This window comes from Ammospiza nelsoni, chromosome 25 (genome assembly GCF_027579445.1).
Source record: "Ammospiza nelsoni isolate bAmmNel1 chromosome 25, bAmmNel1.pri, whole genome shotgun sequence".
NCBI lineage: Eukaryota > Metazoa > Chordata > Aves > Passeriformes > Passerellidae > Ammospiza > Ammospiza nelsoni.
In genome coordinates this window covers 1,537,605-1,556,801 of record NC_080657.1, presented here as the reverse complement: position 1 = coordinate 1,556,801, position 19,197 = coordinate 1,537,605, and the positions used below count along the sequence as shown (strand labels likewise).

Below are 19,197 nucleotides of genomic sequence, written 5' to 3'. Positions count from 1 at the left end.
TGAGATAGAGGAGTTGCTTGAGATGTTAGGATGTCAAACACAACCCCTGCTCTTGCCAAAGGGCTCTCCCACCACTGGGTTTATGAAAATAATAGGGGAAGCACCATTTATCACTTTTTAGGGTTCTTCTTGGGTGTTTTATGTGGCACTAAGCATGGGAGAGTTCCAACTCCAGCAATACCTGAGCTGGAGAGGGAGCAGAGGTGTTTAGCCCCACTTCACCAAGCAAGGTGGCACATGCTTGGAACAAAAACCAGGTTCCTAAATTCAGACTGGGGCATGAAGAAAGCCCAGTGGCCACCCTCTGATCTTGGGATGCATCTTCTGGTTTCTCAGAGTTTACATTTAGAGACTGGTCAGGAGAGCTGAGACTTGCGCATTACCACTGCCTCTTACTACTTAAGAAATTTATGAATCAGTTAGGGGAAAAAAAGGGCTGGTGATGCAATGGAAAGCTCCTTCCTGTTAATCAAAACACAGTTGGTGCATCTGAGATGATTTTAAATAATTGCACCTCGCTTATTTGATTTGAGCTTAATTGTCGCCTCCTAATCTCGTTGCCGCTGCAGCCGACCGGATGAACCGGCTGCAGACAGCGCTCGCCAGCTCCCAGCAGTTCCAGCACATGTTTGATGAACTCAGGACCTGGCTGGATGACAAAAGGTGCCAGCAAGCCCAGAGCCAACCCATCTCTGCTAAGCTGGAGAGGCTGCAGAGCCAAATCCAGGAGCAAGAAGAGTTCCAGAAGAGCCTCAACCAACACAGCGGCTCCTACGAGATGATTGTGGCCGAGGGAGAGGCTTTGCTGCTGTCTGTCCAGCCTGGGGAGGAGAAGACCACTCTGCAGAACCAGCTGGTGGGCCTGAAAACACACTGGGAGGAGCTCAGCAAGCAGGCTGCTGACAGGCACTCCAAGCTCAAGGACTGCTTGCAGAAAGCTCAGAAGTACCAGCGGCACGCCGACGACCTCCTGCCCTGGGTGGAGGACTGCAAGGCGAAGATGGCAGAGCTGGAGGTAACCCTGGACCCAGTGCAGCTGGAGGCCACTCTCCTGAGGTCCAAGGCCATGCTGAGTGATGTGGAGAAGCGCAGGTCCCTGCTGGAGATGCTCAACAGTGCTGCTGACATCCTGACTGACGCTTCCCAGACGGACGAGGATGACATCCGCGATGAGAAGGCCGCCATCAACCACAAGATGGATGCCATCACAGAAGAGCTGCAGACCAAGACTGGCTCCATTGAAGAGATGTCCCAGAGGCTCAAGGAGTTCCAGGAGAGCTTCAAGAACATCGAGAAGAAGCTGGAAGGGGCGAAGCACCATCTGGAGATCTACGACGCCCTGGGGCCACAAGCCTGCAGCAACAAGAATTTGGAGAAGCTCAGGGCACAGCAGGAGGTGCTGCAGGCCCTGGAGCCGCAGGTGGATTATCTGAAAAACCTCACTCAGGGCCTGGTAGAAGATGCTCCAGATGGATCTGACTGCTCCCAGCTCCTCAGCCAAGCTGAGGTGGCTCAGCAGGACTTCAAGGCCGTCAAACAGAAAATCAACGATTGCAGCGCTTTGATGGAGAACAAGCTGGAAGGGATCGGCCAGTTCAACAGCAGGGTCAGGGAGATGTTCTCGCAGCTGGCAGACCTGGATGATGAGCTGGACAGCATGGGCCCCATCGGGAGAGACTCTGACAGCCTCCAGTCCCAGGCCGAGGACGTCCGCGCCTTCCTGGGCAAGCTGCACCGGCTGAAAGGCGACATCGAGTCCTCCGAGAGCGAGTGCAAGAAAATGCTGGAGGACGAGGGCAGCCCCGACCTGCTGGGGCTGAAGAGGGAGCTGGAGACGCTGAGCAAGCAGTGCAGCAAGCTGACGGAAAGGGGCAGGAACCGGCAGGAGCAGGTGGAGACCACGCTGTCCCGCGTGGAGGACTTCTACAGCCGCCTGAAGGAGCTGAGCCTCATGACCGCGGCGGCCGAGGAGAACGAGGCCCTGCAGTGGGTGGTGGGCACAGAGGTGGAGACCATCAACCAGCAGCTGGCAGACTTCAAGGTAAGTTTGATTCCATGATGATTTGGGTTTTGTTTGGTTTTTTTTTTTTTTTTAAAGTGTTTTTTGGCGTTGCGGGTTTTTTCTGGTGGGTTTCAAGCCGCGGCGTCTCCGTGGTTTTTGTTGCTGTGGTTTGTGAGTGGGTTTGCACTCCTTGTTTTTGGGGGGTTTTTTTTGTTTTTTTTTTTAAAGTGTTTTTTGGCATTGTGGGTTTTTTTTGGTGGGTTTCGAGCCGTGGCGTCTCCGTAGTTTTTGTTGCCGTGGTTTGTGAGTGGGTTTGCACTCCTTGCTTTTTTTGGGGTTTTTTGGGGTTTTTTTTTGTTTTTTTTTTAAAGTGTTTTTTGGCATTGTGGGGTTTTTTTGGTGGGTTTCGAGCCGTGGCGTCTCCGTGGTTTTTGTTGCCGTGGTTTGTGAGTGGGTTTGCACTGAAACGTCCTTGTTCTGGAGGGTGTGAAATCCTGCTGGTGGACTCGATAGTCTGTGGTGGAAAGGTGTGGAAAAATTGAGAGATTGGCAGGAAAATCCCCGTTCTCCTGGTGATGTGTGATGTTGGCGTGCCAGCAGCTCGTGGGCTGGTAGGGGTGGGTGGCATTTAGATTTTGGGGGAGGAAGGGAGGGGTTTGAGTCCACTTGAGCTGTGAATTTGCGCCTTTTGAGAGTCTAGCCCACATCAGATCATCCTGTAGGTCTGGCTCTGCCTGGCCCTCTGTTCTGTTTGTTGTTCACTCCATCTGGGTCACACATTGCATCCATTTTGGGTGCAAAAAGAGCTGCAGATATAAACTGTGAGACAAGGAAATAAAACCAAGGTGAAGTTTTATGTGGCTGTTCACATTTCCAGCAAGGAGACCATCAAGGCTTGCATGAAGCACTGAGAGAGGGAAGAGTTGGAGTGTGTTTGATATATTTCTATACAGTATCATGAAGTTGGGTCATGCTGTTACACTCCATTAATTATATTAACACGGCTTAGAAATCCTCTTGCTGTGAAACTTTTATTCCTTATGTGCTCAGGAGTTGATGATTGGGCTGATTTACATCTGGCTGCTTGTTTCCTGGTGTTAATGGGGGGGTGGGAGGGAGAGGCACTTTTACAGCCATTTACTTTTCATCTCATGGCTAATTGATCCCGTTCCACCACTCGAGCAGCTCTGTGGAACCTTCCCCAGGACAAGGTGTTTCTGGTTTGGGGTTTGCCTATCTGAAAAAAAAATAGCTGAAGTGTATTTATGGGACAAATTCAACATCATCTGATGGCATTGCTTGTGTTGGGCAGTTTGCTTTGAGCTGGTATCAGTGGTGAGGATTTAAATTCACCATTAAAAACACCACAGAGTCACTTGGAACAAATACGTCCAAAAAGGAGGTTTTAGCCCTTAAAATCAATGAACCTTTCCTGCAGAACATGGGATTATTCCCAGCTCTCATTAGGAATGATGACAAAACCCAGGCTGGGCAGGAGCAGCTTAACCCACCGTGGGCTTTGCACGTGGTCCACAGCTCGGTGACCTTGGGGATGACCCCTTAAGGCATGGGTGACCTGAGCCAGGGGGGTTTGGGGGTCTGAGGTATCCTTACCAAGAGTCATTTTCTGGATATTGAGGCCATGTGGAGCATTTGAGGCCTCTGTGGGTGGGAAAGTGAAAGTGGCAGCAGTGGTGGGAAGGATTTGCTGTGTAATGGCTGGGAGTGAAAATGGGGGAGAAGCAGGAGGGGAGGATGGAGCAATCATGGTTACAGCAGCATTCCTTCATTCCTTCATTCCTTCCTTCATTCCTCCTTTCCCTCCGTGCAAGGCTCATCCCCGGGGATTTCTGCACAAATCCCAAAGGTTGCAGAGCTGATCTTGGCAAAGCTTCACCTCCTGCTCCTACCTAAGGGGGACACAGTCCCAGATCCTGGTCTGCACATGGAAGGGCATCAGCAGGGACTGGAGGGAGAGCTGTGCAAAAAAACCCTGGCTGGTGCTTTATGGGGAGCTCGGGGGGGGGCTCCTCGTGCTTTTATTTCCCAACAAATTCTAAGACAACATCACAACTCTTGCCCTGCTTGGATTGCAAACCAGGGGCGTGCCCGGAGTGTCCTGGTGGAGCAGAGGAGCTGCTCATGCTGGCAGTGCTCTGTGGGGAGGGATGGGGTGAGGGATGGGGTGACCGCGAGCGGTCGCGCTCTGTCTGTCCAGAAGGGCTCGAATGCAGGCAGATATTATGTCTTAAGGCATTAATTTTAATGAACATCTGTGTAAATGAGATGCAAATCAGGCATGGCCCCGGGGGCTCCAGGCAAGTTGCCAACAGAGCCCTGACAAAGGTGGGCACTTCTGGACTCATTGTGTCCACATTTTAATAAAGAAGAAACGTTGAAGGCTCTGGTGGAGGCTGGGAACGGACGGCTTTGGAAGCAGCTCACATTTGAAGCTTCCCATGTATTTTTCTTTTCCCTTTTTCTTTCCCCAAAAGGCCACAACCCCCTTAACTTTTGGAAAACTGCCATTTGTGCATTTCCTCTGTATCCTCCCTCCCAGCCCCTTTCCCAGGTCACAGAGGGACTAATCCTGGCTTTGGGATGGATGAGCCCTCTCCTGCTGTAAGTTTTCCTCCTGGCTGGGTTCCTCCGAGGCAGGAGGCTGGGAAGCAGCTGTCAGATCATGCTCAGGGGGAAGCTTTGTTTGCAGGAGGGGTTTTTTTGCTTCAGCAAAATGTGATTTTGGGGACAGATCCTCAGCAGCTCCCACGGCCATCAGGAGCCAGGACAAGGGTCCAGGGTGTGACCAGGAAAACCAGGCAGGGAGTGGTTGGTTGTGGCAGGATTGTTAAGAAAGCCCATCTGGAGGAGACTTTAAGGGGTCATCAGATGGAGCCCTGAGTTTTCTGGTGAGATCAAGTGCAGCTGAAAGGCATTTCTGTGGTTTGGAGCCTGTGCTTATATGGACATCCCCATGGATCGCTTTGGATCCAGCTGTGCCACAGAAGAAACAACGTGGGTTTAGCTCATGGAGAGCTGTCAGAGCGAAGGAACCTCATCTTTAACTCCTCATCTCCAGCAGGAGTTTAACCCAGGTGTCTCTGGTTCCATTGCTGCCTCTCTGAGGAGCTTCTGTGTTGTGTAAAAAGGTGCTGAAAGTCAGGAGGAGCTTTGTGCTGAGCTTCACACGGCCAAGCTGGGCTCTTCAGCACGAGGGACAAGTGCCAGGCAGCACCAGGAGCTGCTCGTAGGAGTTTCCAGGCTGGGGCACTTCTGCCCCCTCCACTGTCTCTGCTGTCAGCTCAGGTTTCTCAAAGCTTACGCTAATATTAAATTTTAATGACTGGAATCGAGTGAGCTACGGTTGAGATGTTTCTAAACATAACAGCTCTGTGGATTCAGTTTGGCAAACCGCAGAATCCCCCAGGGAAATGATTCCCCAGGTACAGATGAGACAGGGGGGTCACTCACGTGAAGGCAGAGGGAGTTTCTGCATTGCTTTGTCTCCATCAGCAGCAGCCCCAGATCAGCTGGGAGACCCTAAGTGAGAACTTTTCACCCCAAAAATGGTGACACTGATGGGACGAAGCTTGTGCTGCTCAGTGCAAGTGGCTCAGACTCCTTTACGCGCTGAAGAAGTGAGGTTTTCTGGTTGGGAGCAGAGGTGCCAGAATGCCCCAGGCATGGGCTTGTCCTGTCTGGCCAAGGAGAACCCATCAGCCACTGATGGAGCTGGTGGAATCAAATTCTTGGGTGTTTTGAGGGGGAGACATCTGTGCTGGGGTAGCTTGGCCTCCTGGCTAAGCAAGCTTAAGCCTGGCTTTTGTTTATCTTTTACACAGTGGATTTTGAACTTGGGTTTCAAAGCTTGGCGTTGGCAGCTCTGAGCTGGGACCCTCTTTGATTCTCGGTGTTGTTCTTGGACAAACCCTTAACGCTGTCACATTTCACCTACGAAATTCACGGCATTGGAGCTCAGCCCTGGGTCAGCTGGGAGGGATTTTTGGGCTCTCTGCCTCACAGTGCTCAGGAGTGGAGGATCCTGGTGCCTCCCCAGTCACGGAATCGTGGAATGGTTTGGGTGGGAAGGGGCAGGGACACCTTTCCACTCTGCCAGCTTGCTCCAAACCCTGTCCTTGAACTCTTCCAGGGATAAGTGGGCATTTCCTGCAGGAAGAATCTCAGCTGTGTCATGGCTGGGGGACACTTTGTCCCCGTGAGGAAGATGAGAGCAGGATCCAACCCTGCATTCCTTCCGAGCCGTGCTCAACCGTGAAACAAGAATTTGGAGCGCTTCCCCCAAAATGAAACCCAAGGGGAAAAAAACGACATCAAACATGACCCCAACCAAAGGCTGCCATCACTTTGGGGTGGCTGCAGGTGCAGGGACACCTGGTGAGGTGTCTGTGTCACCACAGGCTGCTGCTGTCACCACAGCTGAGCTGGGTGGCGCTGGGGCAGGGCGCAGGAATGTGGCGAGCCAGGACCTGCTGCAGCTGGCACAGCCGGGCTGTTTATCCCAAATCTGCCTCCCAGGGTTAATTAAACCCCACCCCGGAGAGGAGGGAGGAGCAGGAGGGGGTCTCCAGCATCCAGCTTTCAGTGGGTGATGGCTTAGGCAAGGCAGTGGAGGGAGGAGATGGGATTTTGGGATCCTGCCGCTTCTCCTGGCACTTTTGGGGAGGTTTTTGGAAACTGAAGTTGCTCATGGAGGTGCAGGACAGGGTCCCCAGTACCCAGCCTTCAGTGGGTGATGGCTTAGGCAAGGCAGAGGAAGGAGGAGATGGGATTTTGGGATCCTGCCGCTTCTCCTGGCACTTTTGGGGAGGTTTTTGGAAATTGGAGGAGCAGGAGGGGGTCTCCAGTATTCAGCCTTCAGTGCTTAGAAAAGGCAGCAGAGGAGAAGATGAGATTTTGGGGTCCTGCCTCTTCTCCTGATGTTTTTGGGAAGGTTTTTGGAAACTGGAGTTCTCAGGGAGGAGCAGGAAAAGGTCTCCCACATCCAGCCTTCAGTGCTTAGCCAAGGCAGCAGAGGGAGGAGATGAGATTTTGGGATCCTGCCTCTTCTCCTGACGTTTTTGGGGAGGTTTTTGGAAGCTGGAGTTGCTCATGGAGGAGCAGGACAGGGTCTCCTACATCCAGCCTTCAGTGGGTGATGGCTTTGCCTAGGCAGAAGAAGGAGGAGATGAGATTTTGGGATCCTGCCGCTTCTCCTGGTGTTTTTTGGGAGGTTTTTGGGAACTGGATTTCCTCAATGCAGTGAACTCTGGCAGTGCTGTGTCACACCAATAAAGGTTTAATGCTGGATGATGGAGAGGGGGAGGGAGAATCCCTAGACAGCAGTAACTGAAGCCTCAGTGCTTTATTTCAGAGTAGGTCAGGTCAGCCAGGGCCCACACAGCCGTTGTGCCTCCAGCACCCTCTTTGTCTGCTTCAATACAAAAATAAAAATCAGGAAAGAAATCCTGGGAGTGGTGATGCACTGAGCGAGGCCCAGACCAGAATTACTCATCTGGCCCTTCCAGTGGTGCTGTCTGAGAGAAAGCAGAAGCTGGCCAGGGCTGGGGAACCCACACAGGTTCCTGTGCCCCCCTTCCTGCCTGCCTGGGGGTGTCAGCTTCTCTCAGCTCTTCATTTATGACTCGTAATTCCAACCTTTCCACCTGGGAGCTGAGTCAGTGGTGATGTCAGAAATGTCCCTGGGTTTGTCCCAGGTGTCACTGCCTGAGGTTTTGGGGAGGGGGCTGCCACTGATGTGAGCTCATGAGCCATTGATGTCAGAGGCAGGGATGGGATGGGATGGGATGGGATGGGATGGGATGGGATGGGATGGGATGGGATGGGATGGGATGGGATGGGATGGGATGGGATGGGATGGGGACTGCCCAGCATCCTACATCCATCATCCTGCAGTGTGTCACTGAGGATATTTTGCAGGAGGATCAGAGTTTGGGTTTCTCCCCAGAAATTTTAGCCCATTTATTTTTGATGATTGTGGCGTTTTGTGACCTTCCTTTGTTGGGTGATCTTGAGGATCTTTTCCAAGCTCAGTGATTTTTGTGGTTCTCCCTGGGACTGTTAGCTCTGCTCCTGCCAGGGCTTCTCTTGGAGATCAGAGAATGCTTTGGGTTGGAAGGGACCTTAAAGATCACCTCATTCCAGCCCTCCTGAGGAGAGCAGAGAGGAAAAGCAGCATCCCATTTTGGATGGGACTGGAGAGCAGGGGCGACTCCATGTGCTGATGGCACGAGGTATTGACACTCAAAAACCTTGATTTCTGGAGGCAGCAGGACAAGAGTGGTCCTGAGGCAGGACAGGAGTGGTCCTCAGCCAGGACAAGTGGTGGCATCATACAGGTGATGCCCCAGCACCCAACCTAGGAGCTTCCAGACCACGTAGCCACTAGATTTGGGTGATGGCTTCTTAGATGGAGCATGGATAAAGCCACTCTAGTTTTATTGGAAAACAGAGATTTCCCACTGGGAGAACCACAGGGAGGAGAAAACAACCTTGCTGATGGACGGGCTGGCCAGGAGCTTTTTTGAGCCCTCCCCACCCCACCAAACAGCCAAACCCCGGCAGGTGGGCGAGGGGAGGTGGCTTCCTGAGCACGGGATGTGGCAGGGAAGGGGCTCTCTGCCACTTGCTGTGCCCCGGGGTATTTTTAACCCTTGTGTGCCCCCGGAGGAATGCGTGTGGCTCCCGCCAGGCGTGGGGCTGGGAGCAGCTGGGTGGGCCTGGGCTGGCAGTGGGGACGGGCTGCGTGACGGTGTCTCCTGGCTGAACGCTTTCCAGGCCTACTTAAAGTATCTCTGGCTCGTATTTTCAGCATCAGCAGCACGGGCAGAAATGCCTCCTCCCTGACAGCTGTTAAGCTGCCTTAAAGGCACCATCTCCCCTCGTTGGGGAAGGGGGTGATAAATGGGGGTGGTAAGCGCAAGGCTGTGCTGGGTGACAGGGCTGTCACCGAGGGAGGGTGGCCCGAGCTGCAGAGCCCTGGTGGAGCTCATTTCTAGCCTGGCCCTCATTTCTAACCTGGCCCCCATTTCTAGCCTGGCCCCCATTTCTAGCCTGGCCCTCCTTTCTAACCTGGCCCCCATTTCTAACCTGGCTCCCCTTTCTAACCTGGCCCCCATTTCTAGCCTGGCCCTCATTTCTAACCTGGCCCTCATTTCTAACCTGGCTCCCCTTTCTAACCTGGCCCCCATTTCTAACCTGGCCCTCATTTCTAACCTGGCCCCCATTTCTAGCCTGGCCCCCATTTCTAACCTGGCCCCCATTTCTAGCCTGGCCCCCATTTCTAGCCTGGCCCCCATTTCTAACCTGGCCCCCATTTCTAGCCTGGCTCCCCTTTCTAACCTGGCCCCCATTTCTAGCCTGGCCCCCATTTCTAACCTGGCCCCCATTTCTAGCCTGGCTCCCCTTTCTAACCTGGCCCCCATTTCTAGCCTGGCTCCCCTTTCTAACCTGGCCCCCATTTCTAACCTGGCCCCCATTTCTAGCCTGGCCCTCATTTCTAACCTGGCCCCCATTTCTAGCCTGGCCCCCATTTCTAGCCTGGCCCCCATTTCTAACCTGGCCACCTTGTGCTGCCAGTGGCCTTGGCAGCCTCTTCTCTCCTTGGGAATAAATGTTAGCAGTGAGGGGAGAGCAAAGGTAGCCCAGGAGCTCCTCCTTGCTAAAGAGAACGCTGCTGTGTGCTGGTTCATCAGCAAACCACGGGTGGGCTTTGACCTTGACGTGTCAGCAGAGGCTTCCCCGATCCCGAGAACAAGAGTGAATTAAGCCAAGAGTTGCTGAGATCGACCAAATCGTTGCTTTTTTTTTCCCTCCTCCTTTCCTTTTCTTTCCTTGCCCGTGAAACAATCCGGGCTGTGATCAAATGGTGCCTTTCAGCAGCTCCCAAAGCCACCCACTTGCAGATGCTGTGGTGGCCCTGGCGGGTCTGAGCCGAGGGGCATGGCCAGAGGAATGTCCTCTCCCCAGAGCTCTCGTTAGCTGCTGGTGATGACACTTCACAGCGCTTCCAGGAGAGACTAAAAATACCAGCTTTGCATAAGACCAGGAGAGCTGAGGATCCGAGGGAGGAGGAGGAGGAGATGGGAAGGGTTTTGTCTGAGCAGGCTCCTCTCCTGGTCCTGGCAGGATGCAGCCATGGAAGGGGGATCTTTGGGGTCATTTCCATCACCCACAGCATCCAAACCAGGCTTGGGAAGGGAGAAAATGTGGCCACTGAGTCTGGAGCAAGCAGGGAAGGACTCAGGCTTGGATTAGTCACTGCAGCCTTTTCAAGAACAATTGCCAGTTCTCCTGCTGAAGGAGTGGTTTAGATGTCTCCCATCCAGAGGATTCTCAGGATGATAACACACTTAGCTCACTTCCTAAAGAGCCTCAGAGCAGTTTGTTACTCACCCCATCTCCCTGTTGTGCCCCTTTGCTCTGGGGAGCAGATTCTGCATTTTGTGGGCAGTGGGATGCCCAGGGTGCTTCAGTTTGCAGGGAAATGCAGCAGCTGAGGACAAAAATGGGCATTTCAGCAGTTTCACCTCCTGGCACAAGGGCCCTGGGACTCTCCCAGTCCCATCTCAGGTTGCTGCCAGGGAGTTTTGGGGCGTTCTGGGGGTTCCATGGGAACGCTGAGTGCTGTGGGGCTGTGCCTGAGCTCTGCTGTAACACGTGGGCTCCAGGCTTCGTTCTGGAGAATTATTTATACCAACATCTATATTAGCTGCCTTGCAGGGAGAGCGCTGCAGCGCAGCTCCTGCAAAATAAATTTAATTTTTTTTAACTTTTTTTTTTTTTTTTTTTTTTTTTTTGCATAGCACTCGCTGCAGCTGTGCATCCAAAGTGCAGGAGGTTTCTCTGGGAGTTTGGATTTTAACCTCTTCCTAAAACTTTCCCCGTGTGGAGGGAGGTGCAGACCCCCACAGAGGATGCTGAGGTTTCCTCCCACAGCCCTGTGCAGGAGAGCCCTGAATGAGCAGGTTCCAAATGGCTGATTTAAAGATGTGCTGGCTCCCTGCATCCCGAGCAGCTGGAGCCTTTGGAGAGGGATTGAGTGATGGCAGAGCCCTGGTGTGAGGTTGGTTTGTGAGCCAAAGGGATCAGGGAGCACCCAGGGCAGCACAGCCGGGTGGGAATGGCCCCAATGCTCCTGCCTGGGTCAGGAGCTGGAATGGCAATCACAGAGATTTGGGGAGAGGAATGAATTAGGAGAGCAAGAGGGAGAGAAAGAAATCTCTCTGACCTTGTGACAAACGCAGCAAAAGCTTTAAAAAACATGAGTCCTCTGCTAAAATATCCCAGTGCAACCTAAAGCGCCGTTTCTAAGGGAGATTTTGTGTGCGCTCGATTTGGCTTTGTGCTTCTATTGCAGCGTCTGAGGGAGGGTGGAACGTGCCCTCGGTCCTTCTGCTGGGCTGGAGGCACTGGGGGTTATCCACCCTGCCTTGCTTGGACGTGGCACAGTGTCCCAGCCCAGGGGTGGCACTTTGGGGTCACATCTGGGGACACAGTGATGACCCACACGATGGCAGACACAGGGAAGAGGTTACCCAGAAAAGCTGTGGCTGCCCCAGCCCTCAAGGCCAGGCTGGTCTAGTGGAAAGTGTCCCTGCCCAGAGCAGGGAGTGGGACAACACAACTATTCTATTTTATGACAGCTTCCAACACAAACTATTCCATTTTATGGCATGGTCAGCAAGGCCTGTAAGGACAAAGATAGGAGCTCTCCTCCATCCATCCTGCACTCCCAGGGCAGAAGGGCACCAAGGTGGACTTTAGAGAAGCTTTGAGGGTGAAGAAGACCTTAGGTTTCACTCTGATCTCATAAATGACCAATCCGTCAGAGATCTTGAGCTGCCTCTGATCTCTCTTGCTCCTCACATCTCACCTCACTTCCAGCTGCTGAGATGCTTTAAAAGAAAGCTAAAAATACATTGGTTTCCAAAGAGTGCTGTGCCCTGTAAACAGTGGTGGCAGAGGTGGCAGGGTGCAGCACAGCCATAAACAGGGTGGCATCAGCCTGTGACAGGGACAGCACGCGTCCCCACACGCCAGGGCTGGTGGCCATGTGAGGAAAGCTTGAAACCAGCAGGTTCAGGAGACAAATGGGGATGTTCCTGCTTGGAGAAGGTCTTGGAAAGCCTCTGGGTGGGTTTTAGCTGAGGGTGTTTTATCTGCAGGACCTGACCTGAGGTGGGTCCAGGTCTGGGTTAGGTGACCGGACTGGTTTGGGGACTGGTTTGGAGACTGAGCAAAAGCCAAACCAGGGGTCTTGAAGAAACTTGGAAATACCAGAAAGGACAAAAATCAGGCAGGACCTTCATGTCCTTCACATCCATCCCTTGCACCGACACAAAGCTCAGGCAAAGCCCTGACCTTGCAATTCCCAGCCCTGTTTGGCTCCTGTCCCCATCGCTGGGGTGACACTTGGAGCCTCAAAGCCGCGATTTGAGGAACCTGCAGGAGCTGTGGCCGCGATCTTTGCCTTTCCAACTGGCTTTCATCCCTGCCCAGTCTTCCCCTAACGCTTCCAGAAATTATTGGTGGGGAGGGGGGCGAATGCGTCTGAGGAAGACTCGGCTCGCTCCTGGCACGGGACTCGGTGAGGAAATGGGAAAAGAATTTCTGGCTGTGAAACGGGGCAGCTCCAGAGAGAGGAGAGAGAGAGAGAGCTCGTTTCTCCTTCTCAGTGGAACAAAAAAGCCTCCTCGCCCCAGCCCGGATGCCTGGGATTCCTGGCGGAGGGGCCCTGGGAGCGGTAACGGAGCAGCTCCCGGCCAAGGTGCTTGAGGAGCAGCCGATGCTGGCACGGCTCCGTTTTGTCCTCTTGTTGTTTCAGCTGCTCTGCATTAATAGCAGCCACCAGGAGCTGCGGTGTCGCCCGCCAAAGGGGGAAAAATCCCGGCGTTGGGGCGCTCTGGGCAGTGTTGGCAGCTGGGGATGGATGGATGGATGGATGGATGGATGGATGGATGGATGGATGGATGGATGGATGGATGGATGGATGGATGGAGGCTGCAAGATGAATGTCCAGGGGGATGTGGAGGGGACATGGCCTGGATGGACAGAACAGCTCCCTGGGGGATGTTTGGGATCCCCTCCATGGCCTGGATGGACAGAACAGCTCCCTGGGGGATGTTTGGGATCCCCTCTCAGATCCTCACTCCCTCCCTGCCTCCTGCTTTTTTTCCTTGGTTGTATTTGATGGTGGAAAAAAGGGGTTCCAAAGGTTTCCCACTGTGCAAAAATCTCCATCCGAGGATCACCTCGGGCCATTTAATGGGCAATTTCCCCCGACCCCTCCCCTTCCACAAAACATCCGTTCCCGTCTCTCCAAAGCCAAACAAAGCTTTGGGAACGCCGTGGTTGGTGGTGGGACATGGGGATGCAGGGGCTGAGAGCTTGGGGATGTGGGAGCTGGGCTCCCACCACACCACACCATGACTTTTTTGGCAAAGCCTCGGCGTTTTCAGGATGGCAGTGCATCCAAAAATATTCAGGATTTCATCTTCCTTAGCTGTGGCTCTCCATGGCCAGGTGGGAAGGATTTTGGTGAAGCTGTGGCACAGAAGGCACAGCCCGAGCTCTGATTCTCGCAGTGTTGGTGCTTTTGGAGTGCAATGCTGCACGTTTTTCTGTATTAAACACCTTGTATTTTTATCCCGATGCCATAATTCATCCCAAAGTAGCAGGCCGGGTGGCTGGTGGGGTGGGTTGTTGCCTGGAGATGCGTGGAGGCTGTTCCCAACCCTCCTGTTTTCTCTCCCAAGTCTGTGACTTCCCTCAGCATCACTTCGCAGCGGTGATTCACGCACCCGGGCTGCCTCCCTCCCCACTTCCAACGTTCCCCATCTCCTAAACCCAAGGGTTTTGGGGGAGGAAAAGAGGGTGACAGGACTCAGGATGATGGGAGGAGCAGGATGCTACCCAAGAGCCGGGGCTATAAAAATCATGATTTTTACCAAAAGAGCCTGCAGTGGTTCAGGGGAACGGTGGCGAATCGCGGGCGGCTTTTTGGCAGAGCGATGGGGGGAGGCAAAATTGCTACTTTGGGGGTGTTCCGGGCGCGCTTCTGCGCTGAATTCGGAACTCGGCTCTTTGTGCGAGGAGCAGGGGGACACCCGATGTGTCGCCATCTCCCCGCCAGCTCCGGCTCGGGGAACGGCGGACAAAGGGCCGGAGGGGGAGCGGGCCCGGCGGCGGCGGGAGCCGGAGCCGGAGCCGCCGCCGAGCCAGGGCGTTGCTGCTCTTTGTCGGGGGCTGCCGCCGCCTCCCCCCGGAGGAGGGGCCATCCCCGGCGGGGCGGGCGGGCGCCACCCCCGCGCTGCCTCCTCCGAGCATCCCCCCCCGCTCCCCGGGGCCGGGCCGCGCTCCGGTTCCCCCATGCCGGGCCCGCCGGGCGGGGGTCGGTGCGGGGGGCGCGGGAGGCCCCGCGGGGCTCGGCGAGGGGGCGGCCCCGGCGCTGCCGCCCCGCCCCGCGGCGCCGCCCCCCGCCCGCCCCCGCGTCCCCCCGCCCTCCGCCGGGGCTGGAGCTCCGCGGGAGCCGGTGCTGGCGGCGGCGGCGGCGGGGCCGGGGCGTGCGGCGGCCTGCGCGGCTCGGCCTTTTGTTCCGCCGGCGGGAAGCAGAGCGGGAGGCGGCGGCCGGCAGCGGGAGGACGAGCAGGAACGGCAGCAGCAAGAGGAGGAGGAGGAGGAGGAGGAAGGCAGCGGCCATGCATCCCGCCGCGCCGGCCGGGGGCTGCCCGCGGGGGCGGCGCGGAGCCCCCCGCCCCCGGCCCGGCCGCTGAGCCGCGCACAAAAGGGGAGAGAGCGGCGGGGAAAGGGGAACGGGAGGGCGGCCCCGGGGTGTGGGGGTGTGTGCGTGTGTGTGTGTGCCCGCCCCGGCCCCGGCCCCATCCCCATCCTCCCCGGTCCGCCCCGCATCGCCGCCGGTACCGGCCCCGCCGCCCCGCCATGGCCGGGCCGCCCGGTGGCGCGGAGCCGCCGCAGCCCGACACCGGCCGCCGGGAAAGTTAGTGCGAGCGGGGCCGGCAGCAGGAGGAGGAAGAGGAGGAAGAAGAAGAAGCGGCAGCAGCGGCGGCAACAGCCGCCTCCAGCCGCCGCTGCTCCCCGTCCCCCCCGTCGGCTCCCGGAGGCAACTCAGGGGATTCCATCCCGCTCCGTCCCTTTGCCATTTTTGGATGCGGTTTATAGCCAATTTTTTTTTTTTTTTTCCCCTGGGGAGAAAGCAAAAAAAAAAAAAAAGCGAAGACCCAGCAGCCTTCCTCCACCTCCCGATTCCGCCGTGCCGCCACCGCCGCGCTCCCACCCGCTGGATTTTGGGGGTTCCGCCACTGCCGGTGGCACCGGGCGAGGTGACGGCAGCGACAATGCCATCATGTTTTTGAGACAGGAAACCTCCGAGTTTGCCCCGAATGAAGAACTTCCTGTGTTTAAAGTTGTACGAATATCCGCTGACAAGCCCGGTTCAAATGAAAACACGAGAGTCGGGGGGAGAGGCTAATTCGGACCAGCTGGACTCGCACGGCGCTCGGAGCTGGGCAGAAAACGCGCGGAGCCGCTCGCCCCTGCCAGCCGGCAGCGGCCGGGACAAGCAGTGCCTTTGTTAGTCAAGAAGGACGGACGGGATAATTTGAGAGCGCTTCAAACTCTTCCGCCGTTTCTGTCGCTTGGAATATTTTTACCGGAGCTGTTGGATTTTGGATGAGCCGCTGATGGATGGGGTTTTTTAGGGGTGCCGGGGGGGGGTGAGATGAGTTGTTTCACTGCTCGGGACTGCCGCTCGGGACTTCCCATCCCCGTAGCATCACTTTGGGATTAGAGGCTGCCCCGGCGGCGGGTTTGGGACCTGCTGGCCGTGTGATGCTTCCTGCCGTGGCGGGCGAAAGGTTGCCGGGGTGTTTCCTTCATCCATAAGGACGAGAGTATGGGCAAACCACTGAGCCGGCCAGACTGTTTACGGCAGAACCGCACTTGCCTGGGCAAGGGCGAGGATGAGGATGGCTATATAGAGGATTGCTACGTGCCCCAGAGGTCGATATACGACACCATGAGAATCAACGAGCAGATCGATCAGGGATCGAAGCTCAACCAGCTCTCCAAGAGCACCCTGGGCAAGGGGGACGGCAGCACCATATCCAGCAACGGCACTCTGGGGGCTGCCAACGTCTTCGAGTCCAGGCCACCAGAACCCAAGAAGCTGGACGAGCGCGTCATCTTCGACCAGCTGAAGCTCAGCAGTGACGTCTCCAAGCCGGCGCCGGCTCCACCAAAGCGGCGGCCGAACCCCGAGAAGAAGGAGAACGTCAACCGGCGCTCGTGGAAGTCCTTCATGCCTCCCAACTTCACCGAGTTCGCCGAAAGGATGGGGGCTTCTCTCAGCGAGGTGTCGGAGGTGGGTGCCTCCAACCCTTCCCTGCGGGACAAGCGGGATTCCAGCGCCATGCTGGCCGAGCAGCCGGGCCAGCCCGAGCACGGCGAGCCCATGTCCGAGTCCCTCACCTTGGAGCACGTCTCCAAGGCATCTGGCACGGCAGAGGCTCTGGGGGCCAAGCAGTTCAGCGTGGATGGCTATGGGGGTCCCCGGGAAGAGCGCCAGGCCCTGCTGAGCGCCGGTGACAGCCGTGCCAGGGAGCTGGCCAGGGCCCGCCGGCTGCCCAGTGCCACCTGGCCACGGGCCAGGAAGAATTTCATCAGGGGGAACTTCAACGATGGGCACCAGGAGACCCTGGAGGCCTCCGAGTCGGACTCTACGGTGGAGAACGTCAACCTCTCTCCGTGCCTTAGTGAGGAGCTGCTGGATACGGGGCTGGATATTCTCATCACCTCCAATCTCAGGGAGAAAACGGAGTCTGAGCTGAGATTTGAGGAGGACGAGCGCTGGGTGATGATGGAGGAGTGGGAGGAGGCGACGCTGTCAGAGAGAGGAAAGGCTGTTCTGGTGGCAGAGGAGAAGAGGAGCTGTTGCTTGGCAGATATTTCTGAAGAAAGGGAACAATCCACTGCTCCTGAGGACGGCTCTGCCCCCAGCCCGGGGACCTCCCTGTCCTGCACGTCCCCTGGGGATGGTGGCACCCCATGCTGCACGGAGGACGTGGCTGTGCAATGTGGGGTTGAGGACTTTGCTCCGGTTTTGGAGCGCCCAGCCAGCCCCACGGGCCCCGAGCTGTCTGACACAGACTCGGTGCAGATGTTCCTGGAGCTGGAGGAGCAGTGCCTGCATGAGGACGGGGGTGATGGAGCTGTCCCCAGCTGCCTGGACATTCAAATGTCCCCAATGGACTCAGAGGGGCTGGACCCAGATTCGGCCAAACTGGCTGGCTTGGTGGTTGAAGTGGGTCAGCACAGGGTTGCCTTGGATATCAGCGCCTCAGACTCTGCCGTTGTGTCAGATCTGGAGGACTTTGATGTCACCTGCAGCTCCCAGGTGCTGAGCACGCTGGAGCCCTTGACAGAGCCCTTCTCAGAGAGGGACACCCTGGCTGTCACCCCCACGGACTCGGACGGAGGGGCCTCCCCCAGCCCCGTGGCCATGGCAGGGCTGGGGTCCCTCCTGGAGAGCCCCCCAGTGCTGGGGGAGGCTGATCCTGATGCACTCATGGACACGGAGCTTGTGGCTGCTGGGGTGACACCCCACCCAGGGCCACATGCAGCTGCTGGGCTGGGGGGAGAGGGGTACCCCAGTGCTCCAGAGGGGTGGGGTGAAGAGAACCAAGACTTGCTTCCCGAGGGGACCTGTCCTGGCCCAGTGTCCCCCTGCCAGCCCCCAGCCATGGAGGAGCTGGGGTCCCCCCCAGGGCACAGCCAGGCTGGCACTGAGGGCATGGATCCCTTCAGGACCCATCACCTCCTGCCTGGAAGGACTGAGGTGGCCAGCTGGGATGTCCCAGAACTGGTTTCTGAGGATGAAGCCACAGATTTGGGATCAGGGAGTGGAGCTGAGGGCTGGACTCGTCCAGCAGGGAGTGGGGATGTTTGCTGTGGTTCTCTGCTGCCTTTCCACGCTGGCTCTGCATCAGAGCCAGGCTCCCAGGCTCCGACAACATTCCCAGTGCCTGCTGAGGAGCTCCCATGGGAAATGGTTTCCCTGGGCCGTGCCCTGTCTCTGGAAGGGGCTGCCCATGCAGAGGGCATGGTCGCACATGGGGGGACACCAGCAGCCGTCCTGCAAGCAGATGTGGACTTGTTGTTTGCCCCCAGCTGGGAGGTCCCATGTCCTGCCAGCCCGGCCGCCCCTGAAGAGCTTGCTGGCACGTTGTCCATTGCAGGGCCTGCCATCCCATGGGATTTTGGGGAGCTTTCTGCTCCAGCCCACCCGCTTTCAGCAGGAGATGTGGCTGTCCTGGAGCCCCAGGGGATGCCACCAGCCACAGGGGATCCTACCATGGATGCTGAGGAACCTCCAGGAGCCACCACCACTGCCATGCCCTTGATGGTGGAGGAGCTTCTGGAAGCCCCACCACCCTTTGCTGACGTGCCTGTCGCCACCGTGCCACCATCAGCAGCTGAGCCACTCTCCTCGGGTGCCAGGGACCTCGGTGGTGCCCCCGTGCCGTTGGTGGTGTCCTTGGGGGACGCAGATGACTTTGCCATCACGCTTGTGCCGCCCATGCTGGAGCACCTGCCCGCCGCAGCGGCGGCTTTGGAGGACGACCCTGTTTCCAGCTTACCTGCAGCAGGGGTGGCAGCTTGGCAGGGTCCCCCTGGTGCCTTGTCACCCCTCCCAGAAGGTCCCAGCAGGGCGCTGGGGACGCCCTTGTCCACAGCAGCCAGGGCACAAACCCTCCCCAGGGCTGTGTTGAGGGGCTCCCCCCATCCCCGCAGCTATGGGGGTGCCCCTTCCCTGTGCCCCAGTGAGGAGCAGGGGACACCGGGCACAGAGGGAGCCCTCGGTGCTGCTGCCATGGCAGAAGGGCCCCCAGCTCTCCCAGATGGATTCGTTCCAGATAACAAGGTATTTGTTGCTCAGGCTCCCGCAGCCGGGGCTCCAGGCACAGAATTCGCTTTATTTTGCACTCCAGGGATGGGTGGGAGGTGGGAGCCCGCTCAGTAACGCACGATCTGGGCTCCCAAACAGCCTTCTCCCTCCTGAGATCGGCTTGGATTTGGCAGGCAAAAAAATTGGGGTTTTTTTTTGGGATGGGGGGGGATTGTGTGATTGTGTAAGTAAGGGAGGCAAAAGATTCTCGCTG

At 56.6% G+C, this 19,197-nt stretch overlaps 2 protein-coding genes across 2 annotated transcripts in view; both read left to right on the top strand.

Annotated features, from left to right (window-relative positions):
• LOC132083701 (microtubule-actin cross-linking factor 1-like) overlaps positions 1-19,197 on the top strand; it is a 146,489-nt gene that overhangs the window by 90,955 nt on the left and 36,337 nt on the right. Inside the window, exon 57 of the mRNA XM_059488527.1 lies at positions 570-2,041. Coding sequence (XP_059344510.1) covers positions 570-2,041 — 1,472 coding nt within the window. The remainder of the gene's footprint in view (positions 1-569; positions 2,042-19,197) is intronic.
• On the top strand, positions 14,866-19,168 carry LOC132083702 (microtubule-actin cross-linking factor 1, isoforms 6/7-like). Its single transcript, XM_059488528.1, has one exon. It carries the CDS (start codon positions 15,933-15,935, stop codon positions 19,056-19,058), a length of 3,126 nt encoding a protein of 1,041 aa, XP_059344511.1. The 5' UTR covers positions 14,866-15,932; the 3' UTR covers positions 19,059-19,168.